This window comes from Tinamus guttatus, unplaced genomic scaffold (assembly GCF_059628265.1).
Source record: "Tinamus guttatus ecotype Peru unplaced genomic scaffold, ASM5962826v1 Tinamus_guttatus_pri_ptg000044l, whole genome shotgun sequence".
NCBI classification, from domain to species: domain Eukaryota; kingdom Metazoa; phylum Chordata; class Aves; order Tinamiformes; family Tinamidae; genus Tinamus; species Tinamus guttatus.
This window is the reverse complement of record NW_028288578.1, coordinates 2,650,001-2,670,516: the sequence shown is the minus strand read 5'-3', so window position 1 is coordinate 2,670,516 and position 20,516 is coordinate 2,650,001. Positions and strand designations below refer to the sequence as shown.

The 20,516-nt window shown below is 37.3% G+C and overlaps 1 protein-coding gene across 2 annotated transcripts in view; it reads left to right on the top strand.

The window, feature by feature from the left end:
* FAF1 (Fas associated factor 1) overlaps positions 1–20,516 on the top strand; it is a 142,603-nt gene that overhangs the window by 54,460 nt on the left and 67,627 nt on the right. For both annotated transcript variants that reach the window (XM_088536681.1, XM_088536685.1), the window contains exon 8: positions 15,265–15,351. In XM_088536681.1, coding sequence (XP_088392807.1) covers positions 15,265–15,351 — 87 coding nt within the window. The remainder of the gene's footprint in view (positions 1–15,264; positions 15,352–20,516) is intronic.

Genomic DNA, 20,516 nt, shown 5'->3' with positions numbered 1-20,516 from the left:
AGAAAGTATCGTCTTCCACTGTTCTGCTGCTGCTTTTTGTGGAGGATGTCAGAGTTTCTGCGTGGTTATTTGTCCTAGTCCCTGCCCAAACTGTCTTGTGTTCTCAGTGCTCAGCTGTATGCACATAGGATGTTCTCAGTTGCAGTCTAGCCTTTTCTCTGCACGACCCATGTCAATGCAAAGAATAAAAAAGAGCCGAGACCTTTTAAGCAGGGGGAATGAAAGGGACTGCTGGTTATAGGTGAAATTGTCAACACAAAACACTTCCCAGATTAAACTAAGTACTTCTTACACTCCCTGCTTTTGAATTATTCAAAGGTAGGTCCTCCTTGCCTTAAAATAGGATCTTTCTGTGGGTAAGTGCAAACAGAAGTTTATACAAAGTATAGATGGGAGATGTTGAACAGGGAAAAAAAAACTGCTTATGATTATGGATAACTTAATGATTGCATAGAAGAATCACAAAGTTTCTTCAGTAAAAGTTAATCTTTTAGAGCTGCTGAGTTCAGTAAAAGAAGGCCTGTCCTCAGACATGAGCAAAAGAAATTGAAAGCCAGTATAAAACTAAACCAAATATGACTGTTTATTTGTATTTCCTGAAAGAAATTGCAGTGATACTTGGGATGCTGCATTTCACCCCAGTACTGTGAATGAAATAACTGAAATGGCTTTGGTTCCTAGGAATCATTATTCCTTTCTCCATTTCCAGTCGGAATTTGAGTAAGGCATGACGTGGTCTACTTTAGGCCACAAAAGAGCTGATCCCTACTAGAGAGACTTTTCAGTAACCAAACTTTCTCTGTCTCTGTAAATTCCCAATAAGATTAGCTAAATATTGGAGCTACTTGCACCTGCTGTCTGACACATACTCTGCATGAGAATATTATTTGAGAATCCAGTATGAGATGCAAAAATCACACAACTTTAGATGCACTGTACTAGATCCAGCAAAGTTCTTCCTATACTGTGGTATTCTTAGCTTTCTCAACAGGTATCTTTGTAAGAGAGCAAAGTTGCATACCCAAGTTTAGGTGTAGTTTTCCCTTTAGAGAGGTACGTTACCACTATGGTCAGCTGCACTTTTTCCTACAGCCAGTTAGAAGGAACAGTAGGATTCGGAGACTCAGTGTTTCTTCTGCAGCAGTAACTTTGTCACATCAGGACACTGGTATCAGAAGACATCAGTATCAATTTCCATTCTCATTTAGTTTTTTGCCTATAGTTTTTCAGCTTATAGGTCAGACCTGGGATCATTCAATTTTAACTTTTAAAGCTAGCAGTCATCTACCTTTATTTTCTCTTCTGTAGATTATTTTGCTCTTTTGATAAACATTTTCTTATTTCTGGTGTCTTGTTGTTGCGCATTGTATACACTGAATTTGTATAGTTGTAGGTATTCTTGTGGTTCAGAGAAGGAGCTTTTGGTATGAATCTGTAAGACAGTTGTTTCATTTACATCTTCACAGGGAAAATCCGTGTGGAATGGCTGGATATGTAAATGCACGACTTGTGATGCTATAACTTGTCAAATAATCATAGATGTGCTATAGCTGGGCAAACTGTTTCAGTGTGTGCATATACAGTAGGTATTTCTCTCCAAATTAATATTTGCCTTTGGTATGTGTGTGTAGTGCAAATACGTGAGAAGTATATAACAATTAATAATATTTTGTATTTGATGTTTACATACTATGTGCTCTGCATTTTAATTCTTAGCGTTATCTGCTGCTTTAATCATCTTGAATTAGTGTTCCAAATGTATTGATTCAAAGGGAATTTATTAGTTATTTATTAATTTTTGATAGACACTTGAAAACGTCAAGTGAAACTGCTTGAAAATGGTTGGGTTTGGTCAGTAGTTAGCTGGCATGTTTTGAGATTGCCACTTCGTCCTTGAAAAATATATAAAACATTTATATCACCTCTATGAATGTAGCTGGTAGTTCTCCTGGTGAGAAAAACTTAGGGAATAAACACTGATTTCATAGCAGTTTCTAACTGAGCACTGTTTTGTGCAAAAATAATGCCTAGACTTTTAAATCCAGATGTGCTTTTGATTTAGTTAGACCAGCATGGACTTTTGGAAATACCCTTACTTGTCATAACAGCAGCTTGTTTTGTTTTAATGTAAGCGGAGTAGGAAGTAGATGAAGTTAAATCAGAGTAAGGCCTTGTCCATAGTAAGCCAAAAAAAAAAAAAAAAAACAGTTTTAAATCCTGTATTAGTTAATACATAAGAAATGAATAATAATAACCCCGTGTATTTACAAAACACTTTCATAGCATCCTATATGTGAAACTGCTTAAGTGCAAAGCTTAGGCTCCCTCAAGAGTTCATCATTACTATCCAAACATGCAGCAACCTTAGTCCATACTTAAGTGAACATTGCTGGTTACAGAGCAATGAGGAGCACCAGGTCCTGTGGCATCAATGCTGACTAAGCCAGAAGCCTGTAAGCCAACCCCCCTTGTCAGTACCATCGTGTTAACTTTAGGTACTTAAAGTTTTCCCCCTGAAATGACTCATGTTCCAGTGTATAAATAGGACTTTTTATCTGTGGGCCTTTTACATTCTCAATGTTACTTACCAAAAAAAAAAAAAATTATCCTTTATAATATTCAGAAAAAGTGTGGTGTGTTCTTCCAGAGTTGGGCCCTCTCTTGGTTTTTCGTCCACACTGACTTTTCAGAGCCTAAAGCCTTCCCTTTCTCCAGTGGATGTAAAATGTATTTTTCCCAGCAAACTTCCCCCGTTTTTTTTCTGCCCTCCTTTCCCTTGATCCTGCCCGGCTCTCCGCACCGTGCCCAAGGTGCCAGAGGCAGGAGACGCTTCTGTGTGGGAGCCTCGCCACGAGTCCCTGTCCTTTCAGGCTGTATTTAATTCCCTGTCATCCCGCTGGCCGCGCCGTCCCCTGCGCTGCCTTGAAGGCCGCCCCTGATGTCAGCCGCAGCTCCCGTCCGTGAGGAAGGGACCTGGGAAGGACCCCTGGAAGGGGCCTTGGGAAACAGGGTGGAAGCAGCAGCTGGGCAGACCTGTCATGGCTCTTTCCCCCTCTCCCTGAGTGTTAATTGTGGTCACAAATGTTAAGTGTTTCTGTAAAACTAACATCTTGCTATTACATATTTATTTTCCACCAAGTAGCTTCAATGTCAAGTTTGCTCAGCAGACAAGTCAAAACAAGATCATTTATTTATTTATTTATTTATTTATTTATTTCCTACCAGTAACACCTCAGCCTGAGATCTCAAAAATCAGCGTTTGTTCTGTTTAGCTGCTAATAGGAAACAATAAATATTTGGGGTTCAGAATGTAATCGATACTGAACATTGGTGCTGGAAGCACAGCAGCATACAGTTTATTCTCGTGAAGCTTTCCTGATTCTCTTTTAAAACAAAAGGTCTAATGGAAGTAAAAAGAGGCATTTAATTTGTAAGTATTTCTGTGCAGTTTTTTGTTCTGCAATGTAATTTTTTTGTTTCTGTCCTGCTCTATTCCTGCACAGGAAGCATGCTGTAAGATCTTCTGATTCAGATGGAGATACAGAAAAAGGTTTTCATTTTGACTGGTCAGCTTGTTTTTCTAGAGGATGTCATGGCTTTCCCTGCACATTAGATTTATGTCTTTCCCAAGGCTAATATCCCATGTGCACCTATAAATGTTTAAAATCATTGTGACATGATCAATGTATCCTCAAGATCTCCATCGCAGTTTCTTCTAGTGACCTATTTCCAATAGGTCATAAATGTCTGGAATTTCCTGTTGAAGAGGTGGTGATATGAACAGTCGTTTCCCATCCTTCTAACCCGTAGGCCAAAGTCTAAAAACAGGAGCTTTTTTTTTTTTTTTTTTTTTTTTTGTCATAAAGGCAAATGTTCTCTTGAATTTCATTAGGTAACTGAGGGTATTTTATCAGGTGTAGATTGATCCTATGTTTTCAGAACCAGCAACAAGGTCAAATTAATACATCTTTGCCCTTTCTGCAGGAATCTTTGAATATTTTTTTCACCTGTGTTGCCACTGCTGCTTAAGTGCAATCTGTGTCAATAAAAGGAAATGCAAGTCAGAGATCTTTCCTAGATATGAATAGTTCAATCTTTAAAAAGCAGAAGTAAATTTGAAATCTAATCTTTAATCATTATGTTCATTTCTTGGCTTATGTTTTTTAAAAACCTCTGTCATAATGGATCTGAATGTAAATGAAGAGTCAGCTTTGTAGGATGTTGCAGTAAAGTTTTGAAAACTTAAAAATTGTTTCCAGTGAAATTGTTTGGAATGCAGCTACAGGGAAGTGGTGCTTTAAGAGCCTGCTTTATAACTTTTATTCAATGTCCTGCAGAAAGAAATGCACAATTTTTAGTATATGTTAAACATGCATTAAATTAAAGATTTTTTTTCTCTATCTTAAGTGAGTTTTTTTCATAAAATTCCATGATTAAAGATGTAAACCAGCAATTTCTTGCTTCTATAGCACAACATAGTTCAGAGCTGAGATTAGAGAAACCCTGTAGAGTGGCTAATACTCGAGGGCATCCCCAGCTAGAAAAGTATGTGAATTTAGGCATGGGAGGAAGGAAGGATCTGCTTTAAATTTAGTGTAGGGTCACTGAATCTTAATGATAGATTAAACAAGGGAGGTGGGATAATGAATAGGGGTATGCAATGTGTAGCACTAATACCAGAAGTCCATGGTTTTCACTGGTTATTTAATGTCTTTTCCCATATGTTTCTGAATAGTGTAGGTTATGGCAGGGATGAGCTAAGGAATAGCTTTGTAAGTGAAGTGTTAAATAGATTGAAATCTCTCTATAAAAATGTGCATGTTTATAGGAAAACTGCTTGTTAATTGGGTACCTAATATGCATATACCTTAAATCTAGCAATATTAGTAACTGATTTTATTTGATGGGTGCATGTTGAAGTTCTTAAAATGTACTGTGCAGTTTGTCTGCGTAACTTTTTTTCCTGTGTGGAAGTAACAGTCATTACTTGGTTAAAGCAGAGAAGAATTTCTAATTCTTTTTGAATACTGTTGGTGTAAAGAAAAGCCAAAGAAGAAGCAGTGATTTGCTAGATGTGAAAATGAGAGCAAAGTACTGAGAAATGTTTTGTTGATTAGGAGTTGACTAACAGCTCAGTTATCCTTTTTCCATGATTTATTTTAACTTGAATTTAAAATAACATCAATAGAGTATCTGTTCAAAAGCAAATGCATGAAATTTATTAAATTCATACTTAACATGACTGAGAAAAAATCTCATGGTGTACATGAGTGCTCAGTTTGTACTGAACTTACACACATGATTTGCCTATTGCTTGATACCAACGGGACAGATGAACAAAGCAAGTAAAATGTTAAGTCACTGATGGGCTTCTGGATTATCCATGTTTCCCTCCATGTAATGAAGGCACCAGCAACACTCTAGAGCAAAATCCACTTCGCACCCTGGTTTTCCTTCTGTTGCAACTGATTGCAGATTGTACCTGGAAAGTGCAGTGTAAATCTCAGTGACAGCTTTGTCCTGTTGTTGTAACACTAAATATCAGTGCAATTAATATCCCCCATCCCATGCCCACATCCTTTCAAGTTTGTGTTTCATGTTCCTCTATAAGTTTATTTTGTTGGCTAATGTTGGGAATAAGTAGACTCTCTTATCTCTATTAAGCAAAAGGTTTCCTTGTGGTCTTAAGTGTAAAAAATGGTGGGAAGAGAGAGTAAAACATTAAAGTCAGGGGAGAATTGGAGGACATCTGTGCACAAGAATTACTTAAATAGAGCTTTGCTTCACCGGATGCAGAGATTGAACTACTTTTTCATGTATTGTCTAAACCTGCAAATATTTACAGATTATTAACCATTCATTTTACCTGGTTAAAAGTTAGAATGGGATATTAGAAAAAGATTGGGGATAGATAGGAATAAAATATGCTGTCTTCTGAAAGAGCATTTCATCAATCATCTAGAACTGAGACAGCGAAAAGCACATAACAAAATGCTGATCTTTGTTCCATTTCTTAAAATTGATAGGCGTATCACTTAAAATGAGGATTTGCTGAAGTATATGTAGTTTATATTTTCTGTGGCTTACAGTTTGAAACAAATTCTCTCCTGAAACGCATTTGTGTAGGAATGGCTGATTATACTCTTCAGTATCAGTTAGCTTATTTTGCACTGAGATTCATGTGTCTCGGTGTTGCATTTTGTGATTTCTTGCACGTGACACTTGGCCTCCCACTGGATCAGAGTGGAAAGAAATTTGGAAGAGGGGAAGATTCTTCAATACCAATACCAAAGGTATTTTAAACTAAATTTAATGCAATAAAAATTGAATGTCTTTTAACTTCTGTTCATCTCTCTATTATTTCCCCCATATCATCATTTATTTTATCAGTTATTGGTGTAGCTAATTGTTTTTGAGGCTCACAAAAATGTAGTAGTAGGGAAGTGGCGAAAGACAGATGTATATCTTCATCATGCTGCAAATCGATGTGTTTTGAAATGAAGATGAGAGTGCTTGTTGTCAAACAAATTCCTCTGAATTTTTATTTTGTTCCAAACATGACAGCCATGGAAATTTGACATGAAACTTATTTTCTGCTGAAAGAATCACACCGTCTCTCATTCACTTCTAGTGACAATTCAAGTCCAAGAAATAGTCTTTAAGCTCCCCATGAATAGGGACCTGACTATATGTGAAGTATCTACTATACCATAGCTCAGTGAGACAGAAATTCTCTTGAAATGCTAATAACACACAGCTCATATATGATACATCCAAGTATAATAGAGTCTTTTGGGGAAGATGCAGTAATTCCTGACAAAGGAATTGGATCAGAGCGAAAGAGGCAGAACAGTAAAAGACCCCTTTGCTGGTCTCCATCTCAAAGTCAGATCTGTAAAATTACACTTGTTTGCACAACTACTTGCATGTATATATGTGACCTAGACAAGCTGGGATAAAGCTTATGTAACTGGCACATGGATTTTTTTCCTTAATTCCTGACCTTTTTTTCATATTTTACCATTGTCAAGTAGTGGCAGTAGTCTGTAATGCTGGCGGGTCTCACGGGTGCTGGGATGCACAAAAAGTGTTTTCATGCTGATTTTAAATAGCTTGCATGTCTTTAACTTCATGATCAGTCAGTGTCAAGGTATGTTTTTCTCCAGTGTGCACATTACTGATTTCATCACAGTCTGTTAAGATTACAAGCCATATATGCAATTCCTTTTTGCCTTGACTGTGTGTCATGGCATTTTGAGAGTCAAAAAACAGCTGCAATTGGGACAGTGGCATTGCCAATATATTTTGACAGTTTTCATGTCTTTTTGGCAAATTAATCCTTGAGGAACAATATTAGAAATTGTATTTCCCCTTTATGTTACAATTGAGTCAAAAGAGTAGCTGCTTCTCAATATTGATCTAGTAGTAGATGACTTAGTGTCTGTTTCCTGCCTTCTTTCGTAATTAGGAAGTTCAGTGGAACGCCTCAGTGACCAATGCTTTTCCATTTACATTACTAATAAGTATATTTTCTCAAATGACTATTTCTACTCAATGCGAGGAAGAACAAATTCTTTCAACCATAATCACATCTTCCTTTCAATCTGTAATGTCAAGCTAGCTTGGCCTCTAACTCTTTCATACCCCAGTTCAACTTTATGCTTGTGTGCTGTTATCTTTTTTTCTCCTGCTTAACTTCCCTAAATTCCTTAAGAACATATTTTCCCTTCTTTTTATTTAGGAATTTGTTTCTTGTTTCAAACTTTTATTGAAAAACTCAAAGGGTCATGCATTTTTAAGTCCCAGGGGGATTATTACAATTAAGTCACTACAAGCAGTGAATAATACTAACAAACCTCAGCTCAAGCCCTATAGTCAGCACCAACAACATCTGCATCAAGTTAGAAGACTTTAACTTCCATTTAGCTGTAGCACCCTTCTAGAAGGACAGCCTAGTGCTGATTTAAAGGTGGAGATCAGCAAAGGGGTCCTCTACTCCACTGAACTAAACTGCATCCTGGGCGAAAACTGAGGCACTCAGAAGTTTAGACACTTTTAAACCTTGAAACAGTTGTGAAATTGAATTTCCTGACTCCTAGCATAGAACCGTCTCCAGTGTGCTAGTGCAGGGCTCATGTATGGCTGTTAGGCATCAAGCAGCTGTTTTAAACTGTATAGGTCTCCATTACTTTCCTCCTTAAGCTATAAAAACTTTTTTCTAAGTATCCGTGATTGATCTTAGAGGGAAGAGAGTGCAAGAGCCAAAACAGAAGGATGATGCATATCTAGAATTTACTGCTTGCTGCAGCCCAGGAAAAGAGGCTGCAGATCCAGAGCAGTGGCAGAAGGAGATATCTGGATTACATCTGGTGGAGAAGTTTAGAAGTTGTATGTGTGTAGGAAGAATAGAAACAATGTGTTTTGTATGGCAAAATGTTTTGCTAATGCTTTGAGAGCACATCCTGTGTGTTTGGGACATGCATCTTCTGGACCACCGAGGGGATCATTTTATTGTACGTTGTAGAATCATGATACTTGCTTGGTTGAGACCCAGTAAAACCCACCAAATCACATCCAAGATAGGTTGGTTTAAAAGAGGCTTAAAAGAAGAGGTCCGAGGAATGAAATAGATTTCACATTTTTTAGGACTTCATCATTGTCTGTGAAAGTAATTTATTCAGGACATTATCATTCCTATTGCTGAAAGAAATTGCAGGATGCTTCTTTACAAGTATTTCTAAAATGTAATGCATTTTAAATGCATTATCCAAGTTTAAGCTATCTAGGGATCTCTAAACTAGGTGGGTTTCTGAAAACAAGTGCTACTTATGCAAATAAATATAGAAATTTGCTTAAGTATAACATGGAAATAAAGCTCAATGACGAGGTAATTTTTCTTTGAAGGTCTATATCATCTATATAGTGAACCTAGCCAGCTAGATTAGGAAAACAAAAGTTTATTATTGGAATTTGTCATTTAAATTTTGCTCACAATGTTTTACGAAAGTAATTAGGATAAATAATGAGGAATTTCCACCAATGAAATATGCAAAGGCTTTTTTGTTTGATGATTCACCGTGATGGATAAGCTCACAAATTTCTAAGCATAGTTAGAAATAAAGATTCCGTACGCCTGCCTCTTTACTGGAAGCTATACTGGGAAGCCTGTCCTTATAACTAGTATTTCATTTTTCTAAATGATTTTTTTTATTAGAATATTATAGTGAATCATCTCTCTGTTTAGTTTATGTTGTCTACTTGCAGATTATTTTTTTCCTGCAAATCCTTCTCCTTCCATTTTAAAAATCATAATTAGTGAATTCATAATTAGTGCAATTAGTGGCAACATCTTCAATCTTTTTTCTAGATATTAAAATTAAAGAGTTAGAAACATAAAAAAGTATTTGCTGTTTTTCCTTAGTGTTTAATTTGACTTAATCTTCTCCATTTGAAGTCTTAATAACAGAATGTGACAAAAATCACACATTAATTACCTAAGTTAAGGGAAGTTAAGACCTAAGTTAATTTGAATGGTTGTATAGTGAACTCGGCAAACTTTCCGATAAAGATGTTCACTCACTATTTACTGCGAACTACAGCACAACCCAACACATTTTTAACATTATGTTTAAAATTTAAATTGCATTTTTTGTCCTGTAAGTGGCCTCAAATTTTTAACCTAGTAATGGGGAAAGGTTATTAGAGTAAAATCTTATTGGGAGCATTAACAGTAAAAATAGCCATTTAAAAGAAGAGAGCTGTGTAATAGAACATTGATTTGGGCAGGTACTGCAGCCATACATTTGAATTCTTCCTTAAGTTTCTCAGGGAAGTGCTGAATCACAACCAGCTTTTGGCTAGCATGCTTGGCTAGCGAAGAAGAGGAGTTCTTTTGCATTCGGTATAGATTTTAGTAAAAATATTTTTGAAGTACATTTTTCCTTTAACTTGACAGCACAATGAATTGACCATATCTGCAAATGTAAATAGTTACTTTAGCACAGTGAGTCTTCCTTGGAGAATTTCACTTGTATGAAATTCCTCAGAAGCAGATAGTGTTTTTAAAAATAGCCTGATTCTGACATCTTAATTTACTGATTAAAGCACTGCATAATGCAAATTGCAGTAAGCTAGGAAGAAAGGGTGGTTAGCTTTTTATGTCTTTAGAGATGCATTATTGCTTCCAAGGGAAAAAATGGACAAAAAATTAAAATTTGCTCATATAAATAACCTTTGTTCTTTATAACTTAATATAATTGTTTTACTATGTTGGGCATTGGAGACAAAATGCACTACAAAGCTTCATCCCATTCCACTTGAGCATATCTTGCATAGTGACCCGTGAGCCCTGGTGTGGGTGCTAATGTTGAACTGTGGTGCGCGTATCCATGTAGTCCTACAGTCCTTCCCCATGTTACTTTACACTGAGGTTAAGACTATCACTTTATTTTATTTTTTATTTTATTTTATTTTTTTCCTTCCTTCCTTTCTTCCATCATCCTTCTCCAGTGCTGGCACAAAATGCTGTTGCTCCCTTTTGCATTTCTCCCTCCTGCGCTGCCCTCTCGGCTCCGGCCCGGCCGTTTCTCTGGCTTGGCTTCCCGTCCGCTACAATGTCAAAGTCAAAAACCTGGTGGTGCCGGCGGTGCCCCATGCAACCTTGCGCCGGCTGCATCTGATCTCATTCCCCTGCATCCCCCAGCTCGCATTCCACATTCCTCACAGTCCTCTGACTTTATTGCTCCTTTTGTCTGCCTTTCACGCACTCATTTTTGCACTGTCTTTCATGCTGCCTATGTGCCTGGAACAGTCTTTAGCATCTCAGCCAATTTGCAGCTTTGCATAAATTATATTTAATAATAAGACTAACAAAAGTTCATTATCTACATTATTTCAATTAACTTTGTACCTGCAGAAGCAGAAAACAGCCTGAGGGAAACTACTGTTAAACTTTGTTGTGGTTCTTTGTTGGGAGTCAAAGATACAGATTCAGGCATGGCAGTACTTTGATGATTCAGCGTAATATTTTATTTATCTTTTAATGATTTGATAGATGAGAGCTTTTTTTGCCGGTAGGTTTCAGATTTTCAGGCATTAGACAGTAGCTACTTGTTCTGCATAACGGAAAGCACCAGCAGATGATCACCGCTTCATTACAGAGTACAGACAACTTGCCCTGTGATCCATTTTACCTCAGTTTCTCCTTGCTGAGATAGATGTGGAGGGGCTTTGAATGTTGGATTAACTTTATATCTACAAGCAGAGCTTCCCTTTGGTGTTTAACTAAACCTTTTAAAACTAAATACTTGATAGCTATTACCAGGTAAAATCAGCGAAAGATAAGAAAGTATGAATCTGCTTGTAATGGGTGGATGTTCTCAGTGGGTTGGCTATGTAAATATCCAGGCTTTTTTTAAAATAGCTTTTTTTTTTTTTTTACATCCCTTCTAACACCAGTGAAAATGAACTGAAGGTCAAACTTCCCATTGCTTCTTCAACATCAGTCCATAGGTTCAAGGCAAAGCATTTGGAAGGGCTACCTCGTAATTTTGCAAGTGAAATCCCGTCTGAAGATTCGGTGGTTTTGGTTTAAGTGGTTGTGTTGATATTATTAACAGCTGAACTGCCAAAGCAAAAAGCTGTGATTTTTAATTTGTTTGAAAATCATGTGGTATATTCTGAAGATCATAATCTGGAGGGCGGCTGCCATAGTAATGTGCCGGGCATCGTGGCATCCGCACGGGATGAAAAGAAAGTCTGGGCTGCACAAAGACAAGAGCAGCAATTAGTATTTCTAACTGATCAAAGGTAGGTGACCAAAAAGTTTGCCAATAAATGGGGTTCTGTGGATGGCCCTGGAAGTTAGATTTTCCACAGGTTTATACAGATTTCAGTGCTATCAACATAGTGTGAACTTGTAAATAGAAGTCTCCATTTACGGTGCTAGCTGAATCCTGTTGGCTGCATGAGAGGAGCTGTATGTTTTCACTTCTCTGCTTCAGTAAAGAAGCAATTTATGATGCTGCTTTATAAGAATCTTTACAACTTTTTCCTCCTTACAGAGTTTAAGCTTTAAACTGAAATTAAAATCAATAAAGTAAATTCGATTGACAAATATTCCTGGTTTGTAAAACTTTGGTCCTCTGCTGTTTTAATACTCTATTAATTATCAAATTAAGTTAAATAACCATCAGAAAGCAAGCTTATTTTATCCTTTAAATAATTGATTGTGGCTTGTTGTTTGAAAGAGGACCGTTCTGGCGCGAATTCAAAAGCCAGTGATGATTTTATTTTTTTAAAACTCGAGCAGTTTGTTTAATCAAACATGACTCAAATAAGTTTTACGTGCTACCCTAACGGCGCGGGCCTGTCTATCACAACTAGTTTATTCTATGACGAGTTGCTCAACAGATGTCATTCTGGTAGAATAATGCAGCAAAATACTTGTGCGTTGGCTAAAATTACTTCAACTTTGATCACTTTTGTTCAGCACATCAGTCTGGCATTGTGCTTTATACCAACATAACACTATACCCCGAGCATGCCTTTCAAGCTTAGAATAGCAGAGGAATGTTATTGAATTCAGAGCAGTTACAGATGAGTTAATGAAAGAAGGAAAATACTGTTTTTTTCATAATGCCTTCTTGTTGTACTTGGGAATTAAAGTGGAATCTGAGGAATGTGACTCCTGTGTTATTTATTTTTACTTCTGAAGGCTTTTTGAAAACAATATTATGCGGCTCTATTGAGCCCAGGTTTCTTTAAGTGTTTCGCTTGGTATTTCGAAGTAGCTAACTTTAGAATTGTATATTGTGAGAATATTAATAAGCCTTTTTTATTTACATGCAGTTGAAGAACAGCTATCCCACAACGACAATTTATCCTGGTATTTAATGCTAGAAAAATAAAATAGCAAGGACCCCGTTCCTGTGATCACAGATTAGTATTGTTACATTCTGATGGGATGTTGTGGGGTCAGTACTGAGTAATGACATCTCTTTACCTTGATACCCCTGCGAAACGAATACGGCACAGCAGGCGAGCTCCTTGTTAAGCAGCAGTGAAGAAAAGCTGTTTGTTTTAAACAGTGGGAGTGAGATCATATACCCGATTCTATAGAGTTCTGCCTTCCATAGTTCCATTTTTCACAGGTGCACGTGTTTGTATGGACAGATATTTGAAATGAATTGAAACGAGTGTTTTTAATAATTCAAGTATATTTTTGTCTTTTTTTTTTTTTTTTTTTTAAAAAGAGCATTTAAATATCAGGAAGCAATGGTAGGAAGTTCACTTTAGTTACTAGTAATTACTTCAGCAGACTGTATGTAAAACAAAATAATGTTCTTCAAGTTCTTAATTAAAACATAATAAAAAAAAAAGTTGAAGTATAGTTATCAGATCAAGCTCTGTGCAAAGCCTTCTGGACAAAACCAATATTAATACCAAGTTTATGGAATATACATTTAATGTACAGTTAAAAATATGTATATATTCCTTAAACAAACCATGAAGTCAGAGATGAGCTGAAAATTAAAAACAACTATCTGTTATGATACAGAAAAGTCCAGATAAGGCCCCCATGGCATCTGAGCTTTGTCCTGTAGAGACATGTAGAAACATACAGTTGTAGTGTATCTTGCTGCTAGTTCATAATTGCAGTGATTGTTTCCTACTGATCTGCACAGAATATATAAAGCTTTACGCTGATATCTATAGCCTTGAGTGGATAGTATTACTTAACTCTAGCCTAGTTAACACTAATAACTTGTATTCCCATGGCAATCGTTCTGCTGTTTTGCTTTGAACTTCTCGGTGATATTTATTTGTTAGCAAAGTCATGCAGCAGTGCCATGAGAGCCTTGTGGAAAACGATTGTGAGCACGAGCACGCAGATAAATCCCTGTCTGCTCCTCCCATGTAGGATATTTATAATGATGAAAAGAATTCTTTCAGCGCTTAATATCTGGAGGTGAATCCTTTATCCTTGTACTCGTATGTCTGCACTACATGCAAAGTGTGGAAGAAAGAGTCCGTGCAGTGTCCCCCTCCAAAGATGATCCTGAGGAAAAGAGATTTGGTGCTGAGTATCTCATTATGGAGACACAGTTTTTAGATGAAATCTACTGCTGGATTTTGCACTGTCTACTAAAAATAAATACTAGATTGAATACAAAAGCCTCAGTTTTGCATTGGTGACGAAGCTACAGCAAATAACTGATTAATAGGATCAAATTATATAAAATGTCTGCTATAGTAGGTTGGCTTTTTTACTGCATTATCTCTATTAGGTTAGAATCCACTTTCATTCATTACTTAAGAAAACTTTTAAGTATATGGATTATGCTAATATTTCTCATTTTGGCAAAGATTTTGGCTCTCTTCCCAATCTTACAGCAAGTGCAAACAGTGCTCCAAGGCAGAGGCTGTTGTTAATGTGCTAAATGCAAGGCACGTGCTAGTTCGAAGACCTTTTATTGGTTCACAGGTTTGATTAGTAATGCTTCTTAGCAGAAGCTAAAATACATTTTATTTTTGGTTCTATCCAGTTGACAAGCAGAAATAAAACAAAAAAAAACTTGAGACATCGAAGGAGAGTTTGCTATACAGTCTGGATATTTTCTCCTTATGTAAATTGTTAGTAAAAAACACCAAATCTTACTGTTTGAGAAAATTTTCCAGGATTGTAATATGAGTTGTTGAGTGTCTGTACCTGGAAACCAAAGATATGAGACCCCTGAAGATATAGAAGGGTCATATATGCAAAAATAGTTATATTTCTTATTGCACTAGATATACCGTGAACCTAAATGTTTAGGGGAATCAGAATAGGTGACCTAGCAAAAACTGTAACCGAATTTCTGTTATTATCTTATCTTACCCGAAAGGGTAGCCTTTTGTTTGATATTTTGTATTGTTTTCTGCTCCAGGAATGTGTATTGTGAAAAGTTTAACACATTTTTGATGTTCTATAATTTGTCATTTATGATGATTCATAATTAATATATTTTTTTCCTCTAACAGTTTATTCAGTTTATTCTTGCTGAAGGCAAGAATTGTGCTCCCCCTGTATTGCTCATAACCCTCTGGAAAAGATCTGAGTCTTTGAGTGTTGGAAGTGCCTGTTTTGCAATAAGTAAATGGGGGAAAAAATAAAAAAATAAAAAGCTTGAGATCAGGGTGAAAATAATGCATTGTGGCTGTATGCAGTTGTGGCTGCATGCTTTGTTCTGTACCCCTTCTGATTTTATTTTGTTTTTGTTACAGGTAAAGCGGAATGTGTATGACCTAACGAGTATTCCTGTTCGTCACCAGTTGTGGGAAGGCTGGCCTCCTTCTGCCACAGATGACTCAGTGAGTAGCTCTGGTTATTTCATGTTTTAAACAGAAAGAGCTGATTTTTACTTGGTTTTATGGTCAGAGTTACCCAATAGCATTTTTTTTGTCCCATATGCCATAATTTAAGTTTATTATTACCTATATTTCAGAGCTTTATGTTGAGTGACACAGATACTAATATATTGCTTTCCTGAAGCACGCAGTTGCATGGAAGTTACTGATACCGATCAAATTCGGTGCATGTTTTAGCCTAGCCGCACACAGTGTTCCTCCATAGAAATGAAGTTGCACAACATTTTGAAAGTTGGAGATTGGAGACGACTATTGCAGTGCTTGAATATCAAGACAGCATCCTGTATTTGTGACGTATTCTGAGGACACATCTATATATTTTCCTCAATTGCGTCTGAAGCATCAGGTCACTGGTACACTTAAGCCTGGGCATGACTAAGCGGGCAGCTGTTCATGTTGAAATCAGCTTCACTTGCTTGTAAGCGCTTTTGCACTTCGGTTCTCGGAGAACTGACTAAAATTTGCAATTTTACCTCATTTTGAAATAGTAAATACGCTGTACACGATGCATTTCCATTTTCAAACATATTCCGCCAGTTTTTATATTATGTAGAAGTATAAGATATTGGGAGGTATTTAGAAATTAATTTTTTAGATCAATATGTACACTTGATAATGGAATCAGCTAGCTGTGAATTGTTTACAAATTCGTGAAATTGTGAGACAGCTGTAGAATTATGTCTCCTTGCATGATTGGCCCCACAGTGTATTTTAAGGCATCTCTTTCAGTTTTGCTTGGGTAATTTTCCTCTGGTGTTATATACCCAATGCCAGTGATATCTACCTTTTTTTTTTAAAAAAAAGTGATAATAAAGGAGAACAAAAGGCAGAAGTAATAATGCAGGTAGGTTGTACATAACTTTTGTAGAAGTGACCTGCAGCGAAAAATACTTCCATCATGATGCATGTAAACTAAGCGTTGAGTTGGTTTTTTTGTTTTCTACAAAGTGAAAATGGAGTGGAGATCAGCTTTTTCTTTATCTTCAGTGTATTACTTCGTGCCAGTTTCTGCTCCCCTCCTTATAAAGGAAGAACTGCTGTTTGTATGATGAACTTGCTTCTCTTTTGGCTCTGGGTAAAGGATTTGTCAGTCCCCCACCAGAAAAGGCAAGAAGCAAAGGCTGTGCGATTGCCTGCACTTGTGGCAGTGTTTACAGAAACAGTAAGGTTTGAAAGATGTGGATAAGTCTGTTCATTCAGAACCATTCCATTCAAGATCATGTTGGAGACTATAGATACAAGATATGAAATAACAGCATGGTGTCGTGTGGTGATTAGTCTTTGAAACGGGAATCCTTTTTTAACATTTTATTAGTTTACAGACTAGGAATGGAAGAGAATTGGAACCCCAAACTATTAATCTGTTTTCCCACAGCTCTTAAGAAAAACAAAATAAATGGAGGGAAAACCCTTCTTTTGACTAGGATCACTCACATATGTAAAACCCATAAATCTGTTTTAAGTCTGGTTCTACAAGTGACATTGTTGCAGGTGAATTTTTCCCTTTTCATCTTTAATGAAACTGGTGAATGTAGAGTCATCTGCTCCAAAGCAGGAGAGTCCTCAAAGCTCCCGGCTTGAGTCTGGTGCAGCTGAGACTTGTCAGCTGTGTAAACAGATTTGAATGTGTTACCAACCAAAATATAATTAATTTCTGTCTAAAATTAGAGGCCATAACTTAATATTTATAAAGATTTAATGTTAGCAATGATTATTTGAATATTTTTCCTTTACAAAGTAGAAATATTTAAGTAATAATTACTTCAGTGTTAAGTAATGAGCTCTTCAGTGAAGTGGCAGAATTTTTTAATCACTTTTTCTGTGCTGGGTTTTCCTGTGTGCTGTTTAGTATGAGAGTTTAGCACTTTAGTCGCAGTTAAAGAGTTAAAGACGGACTTGATTAAAATACTTTTTCATTTACATTTTATGCAGCATAAGAAATACTTTGTAATACCACAGGAGGCTTTTTCAGTGCAGTTCTCGTTAACCTTTGCCTTAGCAAACAGGACAACTAAATAGACTTCGCATAATTGGATTCCTGTATCATCTTGAGTCTCTTATGAACCTGACAGACTACAGTCTTCTGACACTACCAGCAAATTTAGTGGAGTCAATAGTCATTTAAAACATTGTTGCTTCATCTCCCCTCAGAGTTAAGATATGTTCCCTGCTTGTAGCTCTATTTAATGAAATATGGCTTGCTGTATGAATTGTCAATAACTCAGATATTTTTTGCACACTTGCACCTGGGAAATGTAGGTACTGAAACCTTCGCAGGTAGGTGGATGTTTCTGTGCCGTGAGGTTTAGCTGTGGGGAGCAAGGTATACCTGCTCTCTGGAAGCCTTTACCATTCAGCAAGGACACATTCCTAGTTCTTAGTGTGCCTGGATAAGTTTAGCACCATGAACAATATCTCTTCTTCTCATTAAAGTTCCAACAATGTAAATGTCTGAGTTTTAAATCATTCTCTTTTTAACACGTTTACTCAAGTAAAACTTTAATTAATATTAAAGACTTAATTTATCTATTTTGGGGTCTGAACCATCAACTGATGTAATGAAGTCCTGAAAATTATGCTAGAAAATTAGAAATTAATAATAGTTTGTTTTAAATAGGCTTGCTATTTGTTCTCTATTTTTATTTTGAATATCATAATCACCCAAACACTGCTGAGCTAGTAAAAAGAGAACTAAGCCAGAATAATTTACTAGAATTTGTAAAATGTATTTTGTATACAGGCTGAACTTCAAAAATCTGCTGGTAATTACTGTCATTGCCAAGGGGAATGACTGAGCTTCAAATATGGGTATACATTAAAAAGAAATCAGAGATAAGTAGGTGGTGTTTTACTTATAGTTTTTATAAAGAAGCATTATGGTTTTGGTTACTTAGATGATTTTTTGCATATTAGCTTTACCCATGTATATTTGAGCTAAAACTTCCTCCTGCCCTGAAGCCAATGAGCGCTTCCACTTATTTGAGTGAGATGAGGTTTTGCCCCTGATGTTTCTGTTGGTTTCATGAGCCTGGAACACCAATGCATCAAGTGTGGGCAGCAGAAGCAGCACATCTTCCCTTCTTGGTATTTAAGCTAAGCCTTTATATATTATATAACATTGTTGTAGGTCACTTCAATGCAGCAATGAGAAACACCTACTTATTAATAAGTAATGATAATTAGCTAGTCACAGTGGAATTTACTTCTGCATGGAAAATATTTAAAACCCTTAGAATGAGCCTGAGGGAGGGGAAAAAGAGAGACAAGGATGGAAGATGAAGTGCCCCAAGTTGCCTCTGCTGCAGATCTGGTGCTGAGGACTTGATGCAATTTAGGGCATGGGTAATCAAGACCTCCTGTTGGCATTCCACCACCAGTACCTGCACTTTCTCCTCCTGTCAAGAAAACCAGTGACTCCTCATTTAGGCAGAGGTAGGACTGGAGCTGCAGATTCCCAGGAGAGGGAGGCAGGTTCGACTGTGCAGCCGCCCTGTTGAGGCTCCACATGGTCCCCAGGACCTCTGCGGTGGCAGCGCCTGCATGGCGGATGTCCCTAGCTGAATTTAATCAAGATTTCTGGGTTACAGTCCAAACTCTCAGATTATTAGTGTACTATTATGTTTTTATTATCATCACATTTACGTGCAATCTATTTTAGTGCCAGTGTTGTATTTAGCTATTTCACTGGTAAGTACTAAATGCAGTCTGTTTATACAGATAGAAATAGGAATTAAAAATGCTGACAAATAATATTCTGGTACATTATAATTTTTGGATGATCTCCAAATTTTTGGAAAGTTTGATTTATGACATCTGAATATTTAGTATTTGGAGAGAGAGAGAGAATGTGTGTGTGTGTGTCTCTTTACTTGTAAGTTCTTACTTTGGTTTTATTTAAAAAAAAAAAAAAAGGGTGAGGGGAGAGGGGGAGTCTTACATTTGATTCATTTGAATATATATATATATGTATTTTATTTCCAGCTTTTGGTCATAGCAAAGCAGAGCAAGGAGTGATTTAGAACTAGTAAAAGTGGTATCTTTGCATTACTTGATGCATCCAGACTAGTTTTGGTACTGAATTTTTTGCTTATCCAAGGCAAGGTGTGAGGGAGGGAAGAAGGATGCTGTGGATCTGCTCCTCCTGCCTACTGGGAATATTTTATAGAAACTGTCTTGTTCTTAGTGTGTTCTGTGATTAATTATCGAGCCCAAAGAATTCTGCGCAGTGCAGCAGGACACATAGTATGCTATGTATTTAGCAAAATGTTTGGTACCTCAAGAAATTGCTTGTCTTTGATATCATAACTAAAGACTTGCAAATGTGTATTACTCAAGTTTTGTCCTTTTCATGGAGTTTTGGTTCAAGGACTTGCTGCTAAATATGAATAAGCGGGAGCTTTATGTTTATGAAGTAATAGTTACTATAGTTAGTGCAAGCCTGCGGTGTGAATAGGAATTGCTCATCTACAGCGATACGATGGATGGATGGTTCCCCTGTGGCTTGCTGGGCCGCTTGAGGCTTGTTCTGGTGCGCTTTCCATTCCCATGCACCATGTACGCCAGCCTGATTGAGGGAAAAGTGGGAGTTTTTGAGCACAATTCTCTTGCCACATCCTATTCTCACCTCTTCTTCTCCTAAGGATCTCGTTTTTGGGTGATGGGCCCTGCCAAATGCGACTCGACGGAAGGGACTCCCAGCTGGTGCTTTCAGTGTGGTGGTCAGGCCGTGTGCCCAGGTGCCATGTTAGACGGACAGCCGTGGCCCAAGAAACACCCTCACTGTGCGTCCCAGGCTGGGGGCTTCCACAGCAGCCTCCTTACTCTGGTTCGCTCGTATGGGCACAGAAAAATCAACACCACTTTGTTGCCTTTAAGCACTGAACACGAGAGAAAGCCAAGGACCATTAGGCCCTTGCTGTGACGTACAAACCACTTATTCCTCCGACATCCATGGTCGCCAAGACCTGTTGCCCTTGGTCGTTGGGTTACTTAATGGGAATCAATAGCTGGCCCAGCCTTTGGCCACTCTCTTGGCAATGCGGGCCTGTCCTTGGTGGTCTCTGCCCTTAGCAAAGAGCCTCCCTGGCTAAAGGGCCGCCTCTTCTAAA